The sequence below is a fragment of the Harmonia axyridis genome, chromosome 4, assembly GCF_914767665.1.
Source record: "Harmonia axyridis chromosome 4, icHarAxyr1.1, whole genome shotgun sequence".
Classification (NCBI taxonomy): domain Eukaryota; kingdom Metazoa; phylum Arthropoda; class Insecta; order Coleoptera; family Coccinellidae; genus Harmonia; species Harmonia axyridis.
Genome location: NC_059504.1, coordinates 20,610,936 through 20,632,811, shown reverse-complemented (window position 1 = coordinate 20,632,811; position 21,876 = coordinate 20,610,936). Strand labels below are relative to the sequence as shown.

At 34.3% G+C, this 21,876-nt stretch overlaps 3 protein-coding genes across 3 annotated transcripts in view; 1 reads left to right on the top strand and 2 right to left on the bottom strand.

The window, feature by feature from the left end:
• The first annotated feature begins 97 nt into the window (after positions 1-97).
• LOC123678197 lies at positions 98-15,312 on the top strand. Its single transcript, XM_045615089.1, has 4 exons — positions 98-335; positions 5,534-5,805; positions 7,092-7,283; positions 15,033-15,312. Exons 1-4 carry the CDS (start codon positions 151-153, stop codon positions 15,296-15,298), a joined length of 915 nt encoding a protein of 304 aa, XP_045471045.1. The 5' UTR covers positions 98-150; the 3' UTR covers positions 15,299-15,312.
• The window catches only part of LOC123678195, a 27,281-nt gene continuing 14,717 nt past the window's right edge, over positions 9,313-21,876 (bottom strand). The window contains exon 8 of the mRNA XM_045615087.1: positions 9,313-9,434. The gene's annotated coding sequence lies outside the window, so the exon portion shown is untranslated. The remainder of the gene's footprint in view (positions 9,435-21,876) is intronic.
• LOC123677942 (lithostathine-1-alpha-like) lies at positions 17,180-21,829 on the bottom strand. Its single transcript, XM_045614679.1, has 4 exons — positions 21,808-21,829; positions 18,676-18,873; positions 17,351-17,611; positions 17,180-17,295 (listed from the first exon to the last, which is right to left on the bottom strand). Exons 1-4 carry the CDS (start codon positions 21,827-21,829, stop codon positions 17,180-17,182), a joined length of 597 nt encoding a protein of 198 aa, XP_045470635.1.

Sequence of the window (21,876 nt, the reverse complement as noted above, 5' to 3'; positions counted from 1 at the left end):
GAAGATAAGTTCTGAATTTAGGCCATCAAGCCAACACTGTGCATCAGCATCAACAATGACACATACCTACCTATAAGCTTATTCCGTTTTCTTCACTTTCTTCTCTTTCGTCTTCTCACAACAGTCCAGTGTGAGTTGTGTAGTCATTGAATGTGTGCCATGAAATTCATTATACAGATATGTGTCTTCATTATATTCGAACTGGCTTTTTGTTCGAGTATTTTTGTCGTTAACAATTCCATTAGTATCCTTCCTATTGACGATAATCCTGCCCGCTGGACAGAAGAAGGCATTTGGGGCCCAATTTTAGAAGATTGGGTTTTAGGATCAAAAAGGTAATCAAACTATATCATAAATATTTTTCAGCAATAATCTGAAGTTTTTTCAAATTGGTCTCAAATTAATTAAGTTTTCAATTCAAACTTTTATAAGAAACTGAAAATTCATTCAGAATCTGAGAGATTGTAAAAACCAGGAAGACCGGTAATGTTCTATTAATGTGTTTCATCACCATTAACACAGTTATCTGATCGTCTGGATAGTTTCCTGAAATCAGAATTTTTTTTGCGATCATCCAGCTTGTCATGTTCATTTTCAAACGGTTTCAAGTTTAGTTTTGTTGCTATCGGCAAATTAGTTTAAATATACCTCAAAAAGACTGACGTTTTTTCAAATGCATTGCGCTTATTTCATAAAAGTTTTCAAGAATATGGGAAGGGGTTGAATGATTCAATGAAGTATACTTTTTTCTTTTTTATCGGCCTATGTCAAATATTTCAATTTAACAGCTACTCAATTTAAAAACACTTCATTCTCTTGAAATAATACCATAAGAAATATGCCTTCATATCTAAACAATTAAAATTATTTAATAAATACGCTATGATGTGATAGTAGCCTCCTAAATGGAGGTGAAAATAAGTATACAGGGTGGCCACTTTTTCAATAGGATTGTATTGGTAACTTTTAAACCATAAGAGTTAGAAGGTCGGTCAAATGGAGAAAAAGTTGCATGCATGGAAGCATTATCAAGCAGTTCAAACAAATCGAGATTATCAGGGCCGGTTTTCGAGATATCATAAGAAAAGTAAATTATGTCATTTTGATTTTTCTTTTTTTCCCACTTTATTTCGAATATTATCAAAAAATGTTACAGGAACTTTTTATTCGACAGTAAATTATCCTCAATTTGACGTAATCAGATTTCGTATCCAACGTTTCGTACTCTCTGGGCCACCCTCAACCTCATTTTTTTCAATACGGACCTGGATATTTTATGACATTTTTCGAAATAACTTTTAACGCTGAATTCAACGATATATCATACAATGTCATTCAAAGTAGATTTTCAGGTGATTTTGACCCTTATCCAATTTTCTTCGGGTCGGATCTGTATTACCTTCATTTAGTTTGATTAACAATATGCAATATGCAATAAATTTCGATAAGAAAATCAACTTACCCACCTTGAACCAAATGGAACATATTAGAATCAAAGCAAGAAACCAGTATACTGGGTTGTTGGTTCTTCTTTTATAATAATCATTTGAATATTTCAATTCATAATAATTAAACGAAAGTATCATTTAATGAAAGAAAAATCAAATGATTATTCGAAAGTAAATGAAAATTAATGAAGTAAGTGTTCGAAAAGTCCACCATTTTGTAAAATGCACTTTACGGTTCTGGAACCCATACTTCTTATACATTTGCTTGTTTGGTCTCCTTGAATACCTTCCAAAACATTCTCAATTTTCTCGCGAGGTATCACTATTGTTGTATTTGTCATTTGAATCGTTGAAACAAATTACAAATTCGAACTTTATTTTGAGATCATTACGATATAATTTTTGTAAGGCTTGGTATTAAAATTTAAAATCATTGTATTCGCGTCTCTTGACTATTTTATTAACAGCAGTTTTTGAAAAATTCCATTCACTGGCCACAGTTCTCGATTTTTTTCTGGGTTCGATTGAATTTGGGTCAGAACATTGATATCGTTACTAGACTTGTTTTTTCTTACATAAACACCATTAAATTTGGATGAGGGTCAAAATCACCTGAAAATCAACTTTGAGTGACATTGTATGATATATCGTTGAATTCAGCGTGAAAAGTTATTTCGAAAAATGTCATAAAATATGCAGGTCCGTATTGAAAAAAATGAGGTTGAGGGTGGCCCAGAGAGTACGAAACGTTGGATACGAAATCTGATTACGTCAAATTGAGGATAATTTACTGTCGAATAAAAAGTTCCTGTAACATTTTTTGATAATATTTGAAATAAAGTGGGAAAAAAAGAAAAATCAAAATGACATAATTTACTTTTCTTATGATATCTCGAAATCCGGCCCTGATAATCTCGATTTGTTTGAACTGTTTGATAATGCTTCTATACATGCAACTTTTTCTCCATTTGACCGACCTTCTAACTCTTATGATTTAAAAGTTACCAATACAATCCCATTGAAAAAGTGGCCACCCTGTATACATATAGGTAACATCCGTCTCTAGTGACGAAAGTTATATGTTGATTGTGGGGTTTTCCTTTGCTTGCGACGGATATATAAAACTTTCGCTTGGGGATTTGATGACGAATTGAATATTCATTGAACAATGTTTTTTATCACAGTCAAGATTCTCTTCAAGTATGTTTTAGGTATACAGTCGAGAAATGACTGTTATGTCATGAGCGGTTGTTTAAATTCGTATTCCTGAAACTTTTTTAGGAAATTGCGGCTAAATCGTTTTTTTCACTCACCGGCAAAAAACTCGGCCACCTAAAATTTTGCTGAAGTTAGTTGTCCAAGAACTTTCGTAATTTTAAATCGATTCCAATTGTTTCTACGACAAATTGAAGATAAATCATTTGGTATTCATTTAAAGCCCAAAAAAGTTTTCCAAAAATGTTAATACTTCATTTATACAGGGTGATAAAAAACATGTATTTGTAGTCCAATTTCTTAACACCCTGCTGTAGAATAATTGAGGAAATTTGTAGAGTTTACGCTCAGTTTATTGCAAGGGCCATCCTTTTCGACATTTTTCAGTTTTTACTCCATCTTGATTTCGTTTGTAGATACATGTATTGAAATTAAATAAAAGCCTCTTTTATTTTTCACTCTGAAGTTCTTGAACAACGAACTTCAGCAAAATTTTAGGTGGCCCAGTTTTTTTGGCGGTCAGTGTAGAATGAAAAGTCAATTAACGTGCGATATGACATTAGGTACCTGAAAACTTAAAATTATAGGAAACGTTCAATATTTTTTCAAAATTTTACTAATCAGTTTTTGGAATAATTTTCTTCGGGAAACGAAAAAGTATATGAACAGAGTAAATACATGCTAGGAACGTTCGATTTTTCCTCTTTCGATGAATTTTATAATCATACAAAATTCTGATAAAATTTGAAAGGTAGATACTGAGATATAGAAACATAATCCATCGTATCTTATTGGAGTTTCAACGAGTAAAAGGGGAAGAAAAAAATCGATCTGTTTTTTCAATTACTGAGAGGTCGAAATTTCACCATAAAAAAAACTTGCCTCCTAATGATGTGGTATCCATGAAATGTTGCACTGTTTTACAATTAGTTTCTAAATTTCTGTTCGACAGAATGGTTATTTTTTCAATTATTGAGTGAAAAAAATTTTATAAGGTTTAACACCGAAATCATTAAAACAGACTTTGCCAATTGAAAACCTTGACAGAGACACTTAGATACTGAACATAGGTATAGGATGAACTATTCAAGTCTTTAGAACAATATGTTCAAGAGTTATACAGGTTGATTCACCACGATGGCCTCTTAGTAGTTTATGGAAAACTTATCTATAATTTTGTGTTGAAAATTAGCATATTGGGGATGTAAACAATGATCTTTTTCCCTAAAATATTTTCAGATCTCTACAACTTCCGAAAGTCACAAACTACTCCAAGGTGAGGTATTGCGGTTTTTCCCGATTTAAGGTTCTTCCTCGATAACTCTTAAAGTATTCATTTTAGGTATAGGGTTTGCTTGAGTAATGCAAATTTTTTTTTACGTAGAATCGACTGAAATAATGAAAAATATTGGTTCTTTTTCGAAAATCGTGAGTTTTGATGAATTTGAGTTGTCCAAGTTCATGATCTTTTTATGAACACCTTGTTCATTTTTAGTCCAAACTGCAAACTGTCTTATAATACTACGTATTTGCAGGATCAAACAAAAAAATTCCGAAAATAGTAATTTTTCGGCAACTGTCCGAGAAGTGCTCACTTCCTGGACGCTTTTTCTCTGAGAAAGTAGCATTTCCCGGCCTAGTCCGGAAAGTACGTACTTCCCGGACTAGTCCGGAAAAGAATCATAGAATCCATAGCAACCGAGATAACAGCTGACAGTTCATATGAAATTAGTTGTCGAAAATTTGCAAGTTTTTGATCGCAATCGCAATGAAATATGGAAAGCAGCAGCGATAGTGTTATTTTACATGGTTGCCGAAAAAATATTGTACGCAACACGCCCGAAAATGGTTTTTTTGGACTCACAGACTTCCAGGACTCGCTTACGCTCCTCCTGGAATTTTGTCTATTCGTCCAAAAAAACCCTATTTTCCGGACTTGTTACGTAATAGTAATTTACGTAACAAGTACTCGCTTACGCTCGTCCTGGAAGTCTGTGAGTTTTTTTGGACGAATAGACAAAATTCCAGGACGAGCGTAAGCGAGTCCTGGAAGTCTGTGAGTCCAAAAAAAACATTTTCGGGCGTGTTGCGTACAATATTTTTTAGGCAACCATGTAAAATAACACTATCGCTGCTGCTTTCCATATTTCATTGCGATTGCGATCAAAAACTTGCAAACTAATTTCATATGAACTGTCAGCCGTTATCTCGGTTTCTATGGATTCTATGATTCTTTTCCGGCCTAGTCCGGGAAGTACGTACTTTCCGGACTAGGCCGGGAAATGCTACATTCTCAGAGAAAAAGCGTCCAGGAAGTGAGCACTTCCCGGACGGTTGCCGAAAAAAGCTTTTTCTGCCAAAAAAATTCAATAATATGCGAGTCCTCATCGCCACCATTTTTTTCATAAGAAGTTGAGTTTTTACCTAAGGTATGGCATATTGCCGAAATTGTCATCGAAAAGCTATCTGATGATGCAATAATTTACTAGGAGTGCCATTCAAAATAAGGATATGAAATAAGGTCTGTTGTAGGGATCTGTAAATATTTCAAGAAGAAAGATTATTGTCTCCCCTAATATGCAAATTTTCAGCTCAAAATTATGAGTAGTTTTCCATAAACGTCTAATAGGCCATCCCGATGAATCACCCTGTATATGTACATATTGGCTGGCATAGTTATTTTTGACCTCGAATTCTTCATCCATGTGTTGAACCCACAAGTGCGCAATGAATCAAATTTTCGAAAATTTTAACACAATCTTGAAATAGATAGTACTTATATGTATATATTGAATACAATATAATAATATATATATATATATAAATTATAATCATAAATCTATCATTTGTTGAATACTTATTATTTAAAGGGAAAAACGTGTCATGCGTATAGACAACAATGAAATTATGATAGTGAGAAGGATCGATTCAGATGATAAAGATAGAAAGGAAAGCAAAATCTACAATACCAAAATTGTGAACAATAGCAACTATAAACCTCCTAGACAAGTTTCTGAAACTGACTTGTATCTATTGAGTGCCATAGAAAAATTGGTTTATAAAGTGGATTCAATGGAGAAGAGACTGAGGAAAGCAGAGGAAATGCTGTACTACTTCATGGCTGGAAACAGAATAGATCAAGGTAGTATTTTGTTGTATTTGTGTGATTAATTCAATAATGTTCAATAATCAGAAATACTAGTTCACAAATGGACAGATGGGCAGTCTTCAGCAGGTTTAATCAATTCATCCATAATTCTGAAAATATTTTGATACGAGCAAGCCTTTTGAATTAATGCATGCCGGAATTCAATTCTATAAGTTTTAAAGGAGTGTCTCAAAATGAACCTCAAGGGGGCGCATGTCTACATCACCACGGACAGCCAGATAACGCTGAGATCCCTGGAATCGTACTGCCAGAGGTCTCTGTTGACTTGGGAGTGTCGTAACAGCATAAAGCAACTGGCTAGAGGCAATAAAGTGACTCTACTAAGGTACCAGGGCACTGTGGTGCTGAAAGAAAACGAAAGCCGGTGAACTTGCAAAAAGTGCACCCTTCTGTGGGCTAGGAAAAGACCAGCGGTACAGAAATGGGAGTTGAATAACAGGATAACCCACTTGACAAACCCTCCTGGACTCACTTAGGCCAAGAAAATCGTGATAATTTTATTTACCTATACCAGAAAGTTCTTGAAGCTGTCACGAGCCGAGCTTCGGGTGATGGTGGGACTGCTGACGGGGCATTGTCGGTACAAAACAAACATCATTTGTACCGCATGGGAAAGTCAGTAGATGTGATTTGCAGGCTCTGTGAATAAGAAGCAGTACCACCGAACACATGGTATGCAAGTGTCCAGAGCTGGCTGGCCTAAGAACCATTCATATGGGGAAGCCGGTCCTGGATACCCGTGAGGTAACGGCCAAATCCCCTAAGGGGAATGTCAGTTTAATCAGCGACATTGACGACCTCCTTGGGTTTTCATGAGTGAGTAGGGTAGAGAGCAAAAGATCTACATGGTCGCAGTTCTCGGAAGGCTCATCGAGCCACAACGACCCCAGTTCAAATAAGAATAATAATAATACTTTTATCTGAGAAGTTTAGTTCTTGGATTCCTCAATAGTGTCATAGCCTATTGTGTCAGAAATATTTCAAAATTTAATGTGTGTTAATGTACAGATGATTTATAAGCATTTATCTGCATTTAGCTGATTTCAGTTATTTTCAAAACCTTTAAAATACTCATATATTATTCCAAACTTTTATTGTACATTATTTACTTTTCATCATTTTTTTTATGAATTGATTTTTCTATATTCTGGGAAGGTATAATCCTGATGATGCTTCCCAAATAAATCCATTCCGTATTATAATTTTAAAAATTTAAAAAAAGAAAATATTAATCCAAAATGCGATTTTTGAATTTTCAGATCAATGTCCCGATAACTTTACTAGAATCGGCGAGAATTGTTACTTCTTTGGCAACAAAGCAGGGCGTGAGTATGACTGGAAAGCTGCTAGCAAACAGTGCAGAATTCTTAACTCTGTTCTGGCAGAATTTGAGACGATCGAAGAAAACCAGGATATAATATCGTACATTCAGAACAACGATTATTTAAGAGGTAAGGAAAATCATCTGGAAGTAGGTACTCAAAACCATACAAAAATGTTGACTCTACAGTAAATAGATACTCAAAACCACACAGCAATGTTTACTCTGCTGTTGGGGTTACCAAAAGCCAGAGCTGTCAATTGAACTGCTTAGTTCAAAACGAAATAAATAATATTTCTTCTTACGAATCACCGATTTGTATAGGGTTTTCACATAATTTATTAAAACAATATTTTACACCTTAGTATTTCAATATTTTTAAATTGTAAATCAGAAAAAAAATTTTTGTAACTTTTCGTTCATATTGAATTGTATTGAAATATTCGTGAAAAAAATCCTACAAAAAATCATTACAAAAGGACCAAATTTTATGGAAATGTATAAAACCTCTCGTAACTATTGTAATATTCCTAATTTCTACTGATCATTCAATCGTTCTGTCAACACCGCACATTATTTTTGTGCCTTCTCCTCTGGGCAAATATTGACAGATAACAGGAATACCACTTGGTGGTTTTCCCTCTTAAAATATATTTATCTTTCTGAGAGGTTATCTGTTTAAGAATCTTAGTTGAAATATTTTCCAGGTCTTTTAGAAATTGGGTAAGACTTTTTGATATATTAGGTAACAAACAATTTTCGGTAGGTATCTCAGGTACTCTTTTTTATTTGAGATACTTTACGGCATTAAAGATTCTTCTTTATTACAAGATACCGTTATTTTTAATGAAAATTTCAGTTAAAGGTACGAACAGACCAACGCGGGACTGCAGGAGCGTTGCTTTAGATGCGGCAGCGGGCAGATTGCATAGCATGCACACCAACGCGATAATAATACACGATTATTTGTAGGAATCTACAATTATGTATGAAAGTGACAGTTTTTAGGAAGAAGAAGCTCAACTGCTTTTAGGGCTTGCAGAAGAGGAGGAAATTGAAAGGTTTGCGAGTTAAAAAATTACTTATTAGAGATGTGATTATTTCTCCTAGATAGTAATTTAAATTTTCTTTTTCAAAACAGTCATTTTTAGATATTTTTTCTCATTGTGGAAATCGAAAAAAAAAGGAAAATATCATACTCTCATGCCTCAGTTGAGAAAAGACTAGATAAGGTTTTATAAATATTTTCGAATGACCTTCGAATGTATCGACGAGATTTTAAAATATTAAAGAAAAAATTTGTAAACAAGATACAAATTATAAAGCGATTGGTCCAGAAGAACGTTTAATGTTTGCGCTAAGGTAAGTTTTATGAATACCTACCTGGAATTTAATAAGATAAATGATTACACAAGTTATATAATATAATTTTATTTGTCACGAACATAATTTCTTCAGCAAAATTGTCTGACAGGGTCAGGATCGAAATAGGCAATCTATCTTTGTACAAGAGAAATGCATTCTTATTCAAATGGTTTGCGTTCTATGTCCTCCTGATTAGAATAATTGGAGTTTTCACATAAAGACATCGCTGTTGAAGAAGACATATCTGTTGTCGCCGGTGAATATGCTGGCACTGCCACTGAAAGAGGAATGGTAGTGTTGGTTGAACTCAATACAGAAGGTCCCGATGTCTCTTCGATATGTTGAAGCTCTTGATCAGCAATAATTTGGGATATTTTCAGTCTTGTGATAGCCTGTCTCCTAGCACTAAAGCTACTGACAGTTTTCGCATAGCCTTCAAATATAAGATCGTTAGCAGTCTTCTCAACTTGGCGTGGCTCTAATTGTAAGTATTGCAAAACACCACTCGCTGGTGAATCCGTTTTTCTGTCCGTTCTATAAGGAAGAAATTTCTTCGAGTGTCGACGAGTTTTTATTTTCAGCCTTGTCTTCTGTGACGGCTGTGAGGTAGGAGTAGTTGCAACAGCAGTTTCTGTCAATTCATCTGAATTTTCTAACTTTTCATTTTCTTCCTCGTTTCCATCAAAAGCTGAATTCTCTATTACTTCATCAGTATCATTTGTGTCTCCTACCTTGTCGCGAATGTCTGTGTCTGTGTGCGCTAAAGCATAGAAAGGTCGAAAAAAGTCCATATTTGGGGCCCACTGCCAGTGTTTGTAGTTTTTCTTGGCAACTTTTCCTGTTTTGGTGTTTGTACTTCTTAAGTATTTCGCATATGTGTCTTTAATGTTTCGCCATTTTTTTTTCATGTCCTCACCTGTAATAAAATTATATATTTTCTTACAGATTTTTTGCAACTGAATATTCCTATCCTACGATTGGATATAGTTTTAGGGTGAGGTTCACGACCGTTGGCTTAATTGTGAAAAAGGTCATTGAGCAATATGGCAGACTGTGCAACCCATATACTTGTCGGAGCCGACACTCAAGGTTTAAGAAAAATCTGCTGAAGACTTCTACATTCTTTGCCAATTTCCCCAACTGTATAGAGTGTATAGACAGTATTGACGGAAAACACATAACAATAAAATGTCCAGAGAAGACAGGATCGAATTTCTTTTTTATTTGAAGAAATTCTCCATAGTTCTTATGGCCATTGTGGGTCCTGACTACAGATTTCTGTGTGTAGATGTAGGTGGATTTGGAAAAAACAGCAATGGAGAAATTTTTGAAAAATCAAATATGGGAAAAAGATTCACAGCTGGTTCAATAAATATTCCTGGAGACAAAAACTTACCAGGAACCAATCAATCCTAATTCTAGGTTCTGATTGGTGATGATGCTTTTGCCCTAAAAACAATTTTGATGCGACCCTACCCTTACACCAAGATATCAGAAAATAAATTTCAATACAAGACTCTGTAGAGCCCAAAGAGTTGTAGAAAATGCTTTCGGAATTCTATCTCAGAAGTGAAAAATATTCAACCGACCCATTGAAACATCAGTGGAAGTAACTATAAGACAATTCCTATATAGTCCAATAGACAAATACAAAAAAATTGGGTCTGCTGGAAAAAATTCCGAACTTAATGAAACTGCTACAGGTTGTTAGAGGGTGTTGTGGAATGACTCTGTCAAGTTATCCAACACGAGGACCCTGTGCTAACTTGAGGAGTGTCGAAGAACCTCTACATTTCCGGACTTTCATCAGTTTTTGCTCATAACCTCTAAACTAAATATAGTTTTCGACCACAATGATCATTTTTGATGTTATAGAGCATTAAATTCTCTACAATTTTGTTTTCACAATCTTTTTTGTAAACCTAATATCAATTTATATACAGTCGATCAAAATTATAGTCCAGTAGACCAAGCAAACAAGTGGGGTCTGCTGGAAAAAATTCCGAACTTAATGAAACTTCTACAGATTGTTCGGGGGTGTTGTGGGATGACTCTGTCGAGTTATCCAACACGAGGACCTTGGGCTTACTTGAGGAGGGCCGAAGAAACCCAACATTTTCGGACTTTTTTCGGTTATATACAATCATTATTTTGAATTAATTATTTGTTATTATTCATTGATTTTACCCAGTTGATCTGATTATTAAGGTTCAAAATAATTATGGATTGATAGGAATTTACAGTAAGGTGATAACATGCCACGATAACATTGAAATATCTACTCTTTACACAAACATAGGTTTTTAGTCAAAGCTACCTCCCCCTCCACCTCCCTATGTATCAATATGTCGCTATTGATGAGAAATTACTATAATTACCATAGAACGGTTGGTAACGGTTTGAGGCCCAAAACCTTTGTTTTTTGTAATTTTTGACATTTTGAGAAAATTCCTCTAATTTTGATTGGCTGCATCTCGGTTAATATAAGGTTTAGAGAAAAGTTTCTGGAACCAAAATTATAGGGAATTCAATCATCTAAAACTATGAAAAAATGAACGTTTTGGTCGAAAGCTGATTATGTTAAAAGTTATAAGAAAAAAAGGTCCGAAAATGTTGGGGTTCTTCGGCCCCTCCTCAAGTTTGTACAGGGTCCTTGTGTTTGATAACTTGACAAAATCATCCCAAAACACCCCCGAACAACCTGTAGAAGTTTCATCAAGTTTAGAATTTTTTCCAGCAGACCCCACTTTTTCTGCTTTGTCTAATGGATTTTTCTTTTGATCGACTGTATCTAAATTGATATTGGGTTTAAAAAAAAGTTTATAGATACAAAATTGAGAAGAATTTAACGCTCTACAACTTCAAAAATGAACGTTTTGGTAGAAAACTAATTAGGTTAGAAGTTATGAGCAAAAAACCGAAAAAAGTCCGAATATGTTGAGATTTTTCGGCCCTCCTCAAGACAGCACAAGATCTTTGTGTTGGATAACTCGAAAGAGTCATCCCACAACACCCCCGAACAAACTGTAGAAGTTTCATTCGGAATTTTTTCCAGGTAAAATGTATTTATCTACTGGACTAATAGTTGCTTCCAGTGATGTTTGAAGGTTATCTATGTTTTACATAACTTCTTGAGAACTAAAAACTGTGATGATCTTTACAGCCAACATTTAGAACTTCCATACCTGGTTTGGGTGTTTTCGAAAATTTACAGATCTATCCAAGGATGCAGCTTTTCAGATCAGAGAAATAATCGTGAATTTTTTTAATAATGGGTATGGTCCGTATATCACCTTGGTTACTATGGTTAGTAAATTGGTGGTTCGTATATGTCAAATTCCTCAAAAACAGGTGACTATTTTCTCAAACTCCGGTAACTTATCTGTTACCAGAGCAACGGTACTTTCTGCTAAGGATCGGTAACCACGCCCACTCAGCTTGGCAGTTGTCATTTTAATCTTCAGATTATTGTTTATGAACATTTTCCATGACATCTAAAACTCAAAAATGTTATTATTTCAATTATGAAACGAATACCCTTCAGAGCCATTAAGAACTATTGATTATTTACAAATTAAAAGAGATCTACCATTTATAACCTCCAAAATTCTGTCAAAGAAAAATTTAGTTGACAAGTGTCAAGCGATCCGTAAATACGAAGCGTGTTAACTAAAACGTTGAAAATCACCAGTTCCCGCTCTGAAATTCTCGGCAATATACGGAGTACGGACCATACCCAATATGTGAGACTCATGTACCATATGTAATTGCTTTGTATTAGGAATAAATCTTGAAAAAAGCTGTTTTTTCTTACCGTTTTTCCCTAGCTTCACTCCTATTTCATCCCACACCTTGTCTCTTTTTCTTATATTTTTGTATTCGGAATGAGATGAATCGTATAGAATAGGATATCGTTGAACAATAGCTATCAACTTTTCTGTGAGGGTTTCCGCCATACTTGAAACACGTGGTAAGCGTCCAAACAACAACACAAAACTACGGCGTGAACTGCGGGAAAACACTGCACGCTACGAACCGAAATTCATTTGTAGACATCCCGCAGTTCGCATGCGTTGTCTTCGTACCGGAATGCACTCTTTCATATCCCGTCGTTGATTTCCATCCCGCAAAAGTTTCTGTCTCGCTCTCGCTCCCGCAGTCCCGCGTCGGTTTGCGCCAGAGCCGTATCTAGGTACTATTGCGCCAGTTGCAATATTTTAGAAAGCGCCACCCATTTTCGAATATTTTTTCATCCATTAAATTTTCTTATAGTATTTTTTTGTTCATAATTTATCCAGTCATACAGTTCATAGTCATACAGGGTGTTATGTAATAAGTGTTATTTATAAAGTGAAAAGTTCATATGAGCATGGGTCCTCAAGGCCTTCATTTCTGGGATAGAGGGTGATAAAAATTTAATTTCATTTAGGTTTATCGTGAATAAATTTTAAATTTATGTCGATATTTGGACGAAAATTGGTATTAGGGGGTTTCTCAATATGGGAAATTCAAATTTAATCTTAGTTTGGCCCTCAATTTTGGGGAATCACAACTTTGTCGTGCATGAATGCACATATCACATTTTATGAAAGAAAAATCAATTTCTTTAGCATTTTTACGTGAAAAAGGTAAGCTTGTCAAAAGTCGCTACAAGCAGTCGTTTTCGAGATATTTTGATTTAAATTGATCGATGCATCCAATCTTCTCATTGATTAGGGAACTCTTTGAAAATAAAAGTATCTAGTAGTTTATTCCAATTTTTTTCGTGCTGTCATGTCAAAAATAATATCTTTACGATAGTTATTATTATTGTTATCGTAATTATTTGTAAAAGACTTTACCAAATTAAAAGTGAAATATTAACACCCCCTATCTCAAAAATGAAGGCCTTGCGGACCCATGTTTGTATGAACTTTTCACCTTATAAATAACTGAGGAGTCGTTCTGTGAAATATCGGACACTTATTACATAACACCCTGTATATTTTCGTTAAAGTTTCAAAATATTACACAGGGTGCATATGAATAGATGCGAAAAAATATAGGGAGCAATTAGTTGTCAATAACTAGGGTGGGTCTTTCATATGAACTTTTTTTGAGCCTCCCCCTGTTTAGTTACAGCCCCCTGAAGACTTCGCTCGAAAAGTAGTTTTCAATTCGTGAAAAGTTTATAGTTGCATTTTTTTGTTAAATTTATTTTATATTTTTACCAGTTCCGAATAAAAATATCATTTTGACACCAGCCTATTGGGTAAATTTGAGGTAGAAAATAATTTCAACCTCCTCAACTCAGGCGTATTATCTGTTGATATTTTTTCATAAAATTTCGAAAATTTTAGCGAAAAATTACAAGAGACCTTATTTGTTTGTAATGAAGCAGTCTATCCAAAATTAATTTTCTTATTGTAAAATATGAATAAAGAAAAAGTTATTGCGAAACAAGTTGGAGGGATGGCTTTCTCTACCCCTTGGAATCATTGAAGAACACCACCAACAATTTTTTTGTATGCCTTCTCGTCCTCATAAAATGTCAGCTTAATTTCGTTTTTGTGAATTTTTTGGTTTTCAAGAAAAAAATTAAAGAATACTTTTCGTGTGCCATCTTTAGGGAGCTGTAACTAAGCGAGAAGGGGCTCAAAAAAAAAGTTTATATGGAAGATCCACTCTAATTTTTGAGAAGGAATCACCCCCTAATTTTTTCACAACTATTCATAAAGATCCTGTATATATTTACTTACTTTTATTGAAAACCATTGAAATACATTTCATAAACATATAAAGACATAACTCCTGAAGATCCAAAAAATCGATCGTTATGAAATAGTATCAAAGAAAAAAAAGCCGTACTTAACACAAAAAAAGATGATACCGGTTGTCGAAGAAATACCGACAAACTTGATGAAGTGCAAAAAACTCATGAAAATAGGGGTAAGAACACAAATATTTATGAGAAGATTACACGCACGCTTGAACATAGCAATATTTATACTATTTCTTATCTTATTTTTTTTCTTTTGATATTTTTGGGCGCCCCTGCGGACCCTGAGCCCGTGGCAAGTGCCACCTCTGCCACGCCCTAGATACAGTAGATACGGCCCTGGTCTGCGCCTACTTTAATAGTTACCACTTTCACCTTTAATGCGGTGAAATTTCATAATGAGATGCAAATTGCATGTAGGGGTTCTTCTTTGAACTCATTGAGAATATAATTGAAGAATGTTTCATTTTTGCGCCAGTTACAGATTTTGTAAATGATGTTCATTTTTGGTAATAATCACATTGTATATTGATTGAATTCATTTATGTTGTATTTCCTTTTATTAATTTTTATTTTTGTTTTTTTCTTTTTTTGGAGAGTTGAGTGGAGTAGCCTTGGCTAGACTTCATCCTTAAAATTTTCCAAATAAATACTCTATTACTCTATTAATATTTTCCAAATAAAGATATATTATTTTATATCCAAAATTAGTCTGAATTTCAATATCCCGGAACTCAATTTTCTCTTCGATTTCAGGAAAAGATTTCTGGACGGGTGGCTTGAACCCTGGTCTACTTTGGATTTGGAGCAACAGTGCACGACCCGTGTCCTCTGGAAAGAATCAACAGAAAACATCTATTTCTGGAGACGGTCGATGCCTGAGGATGGCCTTCAATCCACAGTTGAGATCTTACGCCTATAAGGGAAGCGATTGTTCAATCAGATATAATTATATCTGCGAAATATCCGAGGATCCGATTATGAATGAGATTCAAAAACAAGCTAAATCTAAGGAAATATAAAGTCTATTTATTTATATATTTTATTTATTAGTCTTCCTAAAAAATCTGGGTAATAACCTTAAGGAGCAAACTTGTTGAACTCCTAGACTAAACTTCAAGATTACTCGAAAGATAAGATATAAAAGAAAAAGGATTATTACATCTGAATAGTTGCTAAATGTTCATAACTAAAATATGTAATATGACAATTATTCGTAAATTGTAGAATTCTAGCAACTCAAGCGCTACTGGTGTTGGAAGTTATAAAATTATTTGAGCAGATTAGTCTTGAGCAGGGAGGGGATATCCATTGATCTACAGAGTATCAGTGGCGTCCCCAAGCGGGGAATAAGGGGGATATATCCCCCCAGGAGGAATAACCATTATATGTAACAACCTTATATATCACAATCTTATTATGAGTAAGCAAAATTCTTTGGAAAACTTCTTCAAAAGAAGGAAAATTTGATTTTTTTTTTATACCCCCCAAGGCTTATATATGGGTACGCCACTGCAGAGTATTGATATTCTGAAAAAATTTCATCTTAATAATATGTCTCTTACACTCTGCATAACATTTAATAACTCCTCAGAATTTGAGACTTCTCCAGAGATATGAAAGAGCTCATCTATAATCCCAATACATAAGTCAAGTGGTCAAAAAAATTTTGTAGAAAATCGCAGACCCATCTGTCGACAGTTCCCAAATTATTTCATTCATTAATACATAAATATTCAGCTAACAGTCTCAAACATATCATTATAGATCAGCAGCATGGCTTTGCAGAAATATTGAAACTATTTTCTTAGAATATTTATGCAAATAATCGTTCAATCTTATTTTGTAGTCTTCCGGGGGTCAGAATTAGTGGTGGTTTGATGCGTTGGCTGAGGTTTTTTATTTCGAGGAGAAGTCAGTTTGCGTTGATAAATGGATACATCTCTTAATACGTGATAGTTCAGGAGTACCCCATGGCTCCCAACTGGGTTCTCTGTTTTTTACAGAATAGATAATTTACAGTATAAATAATATTACAACTTGTTTTCGACATACACTATTCTACTTTACGCTGATATTCTACAAATATATAAAAAATTGAATGTTTAGACTACTCAAAAATACCAAGTTATCTTCAGTTAGAGTTTGAATATTTCGGGGCAAACTGCTTCCACTTGAATCTGAAGAAGAGTTGTCAATTTTCCCTATTATATTCACAAGAATGAGTAAATTACACCATAGTTCGTGGGAAGATTTGGAAATTTGTCAGATATTTTGCTTTCATACAGGGTGTTTCAAGTTCGACTGCCTATTAGACGTTTCTGGAGAACGGACCCTATTTGAAATCTGAAAATTCGGAATGTGACATTGTTCATGATGCCCTAAAATATTTTCGAAGCTCCGGCACTTCCGGTTATACAAAAAAAACTTTTTTTTTCATTTGAAATCTCAGATATTATCAAGATTTCCATTCCCAATGACTTCTTTCCAAAATTATTGCGTTAGTCTTTATAGTTTTCAAAATATTAAAAAAAACGAAAAAAAGAGAGAATTTCCATTGTCATTAAAACGTGACTATAAGTTTGGTTAATGCCTTAATGACCTAAGTTTCTGAAGATGTCAACATTGTTGTCGAAATGACTAAAAATGCCAAGGACAAGACTGACAAGAGTGTGGTTACTTCGGCTTTCAAAATAATATAGTAACATAACGAGTCCACAGAGAACTCCAAATATTAAATAGGTAAGTATTATATCTTTTTTTTTCCAATTAGTAGGTGGTCATTCTTTCTATTTATATTTTGTGGAAAGGGTCATTATCAGGATCATTTTGCCTATAATTTGACATACATGATTTGGGATGTACTATTACTTTCGAAAGCAAGATGTGATAATTTCTTGCTCTCAAATTTGACTTAGATCTTTATCATAGTTAAGGAGAGCACATTTATCCTCTCGAGTCGATCGTTCAATCAGCTTCCTCAATGATTCCTTATTGGCTAAACATCTTCTCTTTTTTCCTGAAAATAATATATCTCATTAATTATTTATAATAACCTTCTCGGCTCAATTTACTTCTATTCGATATTTTATTACACGAATATCTCTCATCGAACTCATCTACGGATGGAGATTCTGGTATGAACTCACAAATAGCTGTGAGCTCCACGTTGCAAGGAACTACTTTCCAGGTTCTATCGGAATGTAAAGTAACACAGTTATAATTTTCCTTTTTGATCCTGGGATGGCCAGGACCCCAAGCTCTGTATTTAGTGCAATATATATGATTTCCGTTAGATGATTCGAAAAGCCCTCTACTCTGCAAGTCATCCAAACCTGCAACACCCAACTGATTATCAACAAGATAAGGATGCTTTTAAACGAAATTATTATAATATTGCATTTCACGTTTTTTTCATTTATAATGCTCGTTTTATAAATTACAACCTATAGGATTTGCTTTTGAAGTAGAAGGTCTGTAAGGAAGAAAAACTATATGTTTAGATCATATATTTGTCTATTTTTTTGCCGATGGCCCAACAGTATTTGTGATTAGATTATGAGGTTATCTACTTGATTTAACGCTTTTTTCTTGACTCAAACGTTCTTGTATTCTACAGGGTTTTCCTATAAGAGATTTAATTTCAATAATGAAAATAATAGATACAACAAGGAATTCAATGGTTGTTCATTTCATTATGAAGAAGGTATGCCAATAACGATATCAGCTAAATGGCCACCAAGACTACGGTTGCAACACCATAACTTTTCATAAAATTTTTTATGATCAATTCTCTGCATGTCCTTGATCACTTCACTTTAATTTTACTGTGACAGCAACTGTGACTTCAAAATTTTCACTATTTTTGTAGTGAATTTAACAATTTCAATGCGTTGTTAGAGCGTGTATCATTAAATTTTTAGTAATGGCATAGTTTTTACTTATCAAATGTCAAAATATGACAGCTTCAAAAGTGACAGCTGCCCAGATAGCGGGATATTCAAAATGAAAATTCTTATTGGAAAATCCTTTAAGTTAGGACTATTGATATAGGTACTCTTTGTTCCCAAACATTTTCGGTATTACACATTCTAATTTACCGCAAGATTCCTGTAGCCTGTCTGAGCATCTCAATGACACTATTGTAGTAGGTAATAAGGAAAAATCATTCTTTTTTCTCCGCCTTATAATTCCATAAAAAGAAGTTAGCAGTTGTAGCAGTAGATTGCAAAGCGAGAAAGAAGGAATGATTAATTTTTTTAGGAGAAAAGAGGAAAGTATTTCATATTTACGTTAAATACATCGATTGGTCAAATATATAAATATACTCAGCCACCATCTCAAATGAAGAATTATAATTATGTTTTATTGATTATTTGAAAACTTTCACAAAACCTACCTACGTAACTAGCCTTATACCAAGAACCAACTGTACTCTTCACCAAACTCGCCAGCTGCTTGGTTCTAGTTTCAGTTAAAACATCTGCTAAATCTGCGCCTAGGTTTTGACACTTGGTTATGGAATCTGTATAATTTCCTTTATCCTTGATGATTGTGAAAACACCAGTTGAACTTATACATGTAGCATTTGATGTAGCTGAAAAATATTTATGATCTTAAAAGGCTTGCTCATGAGTTCTGATTAGGGATTCATCAAGCCAAATAGCTTCACATTTTAACCAACTACTTGACTTGAAAATCAAGCTCGTGCAAATTGTCATAAAATGAGCTTGACCAAGTCAAGTCCATATACGGCATATATTTCTGTAATCTCGTGCGCGCTTACACTAAATAAGCGGATTCCTCGAGCACCGAGAGAATAAAGCATTCGCCAGTGTGACTTTATTAGTAGTTTTCACACATTTCTATGAAATATATTGGTAGATTTTGGTATTTTCAGAAATATCTTTCCAAAATTTGGCCGAAATAGTCAAGGATTTTTTATCAACGCTAGAATCTTCAGCTCCTGTTGAAAGACAATTTTCCAGAGCTGCTCTTACAGTTACAAAAACCCGAAATAGGTTATGCGACAAATCTATAAGATGGCTTAGATCCTGTATTAAAAATAATGAAATCAAACAAAGCCCGGAGATTTTTCAATAACAAGAAACCTTATTTTTTCATTATTTTTATCTTGTTATGATTTATAGTGATTTAATTTATGTTTCTATTTCAAAAAAGTTTATATTTTCGGTTCTTTTATACAATAAGTTTCATAAATAAAAGTTTTTTGTTTTTTGCAGGGTTCCTTCTCATTTCATCATTTTTTATTGATGTGATACTACACAATAAAAATGCTAAAAATCAAGTAGCTTGAAATGATTCAAGTTCTTGATAAATAAATACTTGACTTGAGTTGACTTGATTTCAAGTCAAGTCAAGTATTTATTTATATTCGTATTCATATATTTTTTTAATTCATTCGACAACAAATTCAAGATGACATTTTCAGCAGCTTGTACTAAATCTGGTAATTTGCCGCACCATATGAGCATCGACATAATTGCAGTGCCCTTGAAATTTTTTTGGAAGGTAACTGAAATAAGTAATAATTATCTGACTTTTGTCACAACGATAAATGAATCAATTGTCAAGGAAATGATATCATCTGATTGTTATCGAAAATCTTTATTTATTTATAAAAATCCTCAAGTGATAGACGATAGACTGTGATTTCAGAAAAAATAGCAAGTGTTCCTCGTAGTAAAAGCACATTCCCAAACTCGAACGATAATATAGATATATATTGTCGTCGTGGAAAGTATCGCTCTTACTACTAGGAACCTACACAATGGTCCTACGACCAGGGACGGCTCGTCAGGGTCGGCAGGGTCGGCCGGGCCGACCCAAAAATTATCGGGAAATAGAAAATAATTCTAGATATTCAAACTCAATCGGAGTTATCGATTTCGATATCCAAATTCCCTCGGTAATGAATATTTCCACTCAGAACAGGAAAATATAACTTATACCGGCCAATATTTTCTTTCGGACCCACCTAATATTCGATTTCCAAAGCATCCAGCGTTGTTATTACCTTTCATAAATTGTAACAAACCACAATCGTAAATGGTTACTTTTCGTAACATCACCCCAAACAGGTTATTCCAGAATTGTACGTAACACCGTAACATTAGGTCTGAAATGTAACACAAATGTTACAATTATACAATTGCAACTCCTGGAATGTCACTGAAAGCATCTCATCACGTTAGGTCGGCTAAGAGCCGATGGCGGAACCAGCGCTACCGAGAGCGCTACGTAAAGGAAAAGATACTACGACATACGCCCAGAATACGACCACTCAGTAGAACGGCACAACAACTCGATGTTAGGTCGCTTCCCAATACACAGGGTCGGCCGGCCGGTTATCCTATTGCAGAGCGTCAAGCAGCAACTTTTCACAGTTTATTTAAAATATTTGATAATTAAATGAATGGTTAATTATGAGACATTATGTCTTAATCAGAAAAGAACTTATTTATGCCGTTCGATAGTAGCTATTGATTTTCAGATCATGAAAATATAATTAATATATTCAAATGAATGGTTAATTATGGGATATTACGTGTTAATCAGAAAAGAACTTATTTATGTCGTTCGATAGTAGTTAGGTATTGATTTTCTGATCATGAAAATATAATAAATATATTCCTAACTTTGAAAACATCCTGATTTCAAAAGTTCTGTAATTCGCGCCTCGCGGTAAGATCGGCCAGCCGTACCTCAGTAGGGGGGATAATTGCATGCACATGGCTTAGCAGTTCTCCTTCGCAGATTTCGAGGGAGAAAATTCGCAAAGAAATAAATAATTCCGCGTGTTTTTCTTGGGAAATAGACGAGACAACGGATGTTAAATGTTTTTGTCAGATGTCAGTAATTTTCCGCTTCGTTCGAGACGGTAAAATTTCCGAACGATTTTGGGGTTTTTTCGATGTTAGTAAAGGCCGAACCGCGAATGATATTTTCAATACCTTGTTGGATAATTTTAAAGATTTCAATTTAGCGACTAAATTAGTAGGTCAAACATAAGACGGGGCAGCTGTGATGGCGGGGGAAATCAATGTGTTACAAGCGCAAATAAAAACAATTGCTCCTCAAGCACTATTCACGCACTGTTATGCACATAAATTGAATTTAGTGTTATAGTATATCCAAAGTCACTTGAACTAGTCTATAAAAACGCTTGGCCAGAGATAATTGCAAAACAGTCATAAACCATAGGCGCACACTTTTCAAACCCTTGAATTGAAAATAATATTTTTGCGTATGTCGATTCTTTCAGAAAATTCGTGACGTGAGTAGCTTTTGCTGTTACATCAAAAATGTACACAGGGTGCATATGAATAGATGCGAAAAAATATAGGGAGCAATTAGTTGTCAATAACTAGGGTGGGTCTTTCATATGAACTTTTTTTGAGCCTCCCCCTGTTTAGTTACAGCCCCCTGAAGACTTCGCTCGAAAAGTAGTTTTCAATTCGTGAAAAGTTTATAGTTGCATTTTTTTGTTAAATTTATTTTATATTTTTACCAGTTCCGAATAAAAATATCATTTTGACACCAGCCTATTGGGTAAATTTGAGGTAGAAAATAATTTCAA

Excerpts from the sequence above, each read along its gene's own strand:
- LOC123678197 (XM_045615089.1), top strand. The coding sequence starts at position 151 with ATGTGTGCCATGAAATTCATTATACAGATATGTGTCTTCATTATATTC. Across the intron at positions 336-5,533 it reads TGGGTTTTAGGATCAAAAAG|GGAAAAACGTGTCATGCGTA; the intron begins GTAATCAAACTA and ends TATTATTTAAAG. Across the intron at positions 5,806-7,091 it reads TGGAAACAGAATAGATCAAG|ATCAATGTCCCGATAACTTT; the intron begins GTAGTATTTTGT and ends TTGAATTTTCAG.
- LOC123677942 (XM_045614679.1), bottom strand. The coding sequence starts at position 21,829 with ATGATATTTTTATTCGGAACTG. Across the intron at positions 17,612-18,675 it reads GTATAAGGCTAGTTACGTAG|GTTTGGATGACTTGCAGAGT; the intron begins GTAGGTTTTGTG and ends TGGGTGTTGCAG. Across the intron at positions 17,296-17,350 it reads TAATAAAATATCGAATAGAA|GAAAAAAGAGAAGATGTTTA; the intron begins GTAAATTGAGCC and ends TATTATTTTCAG.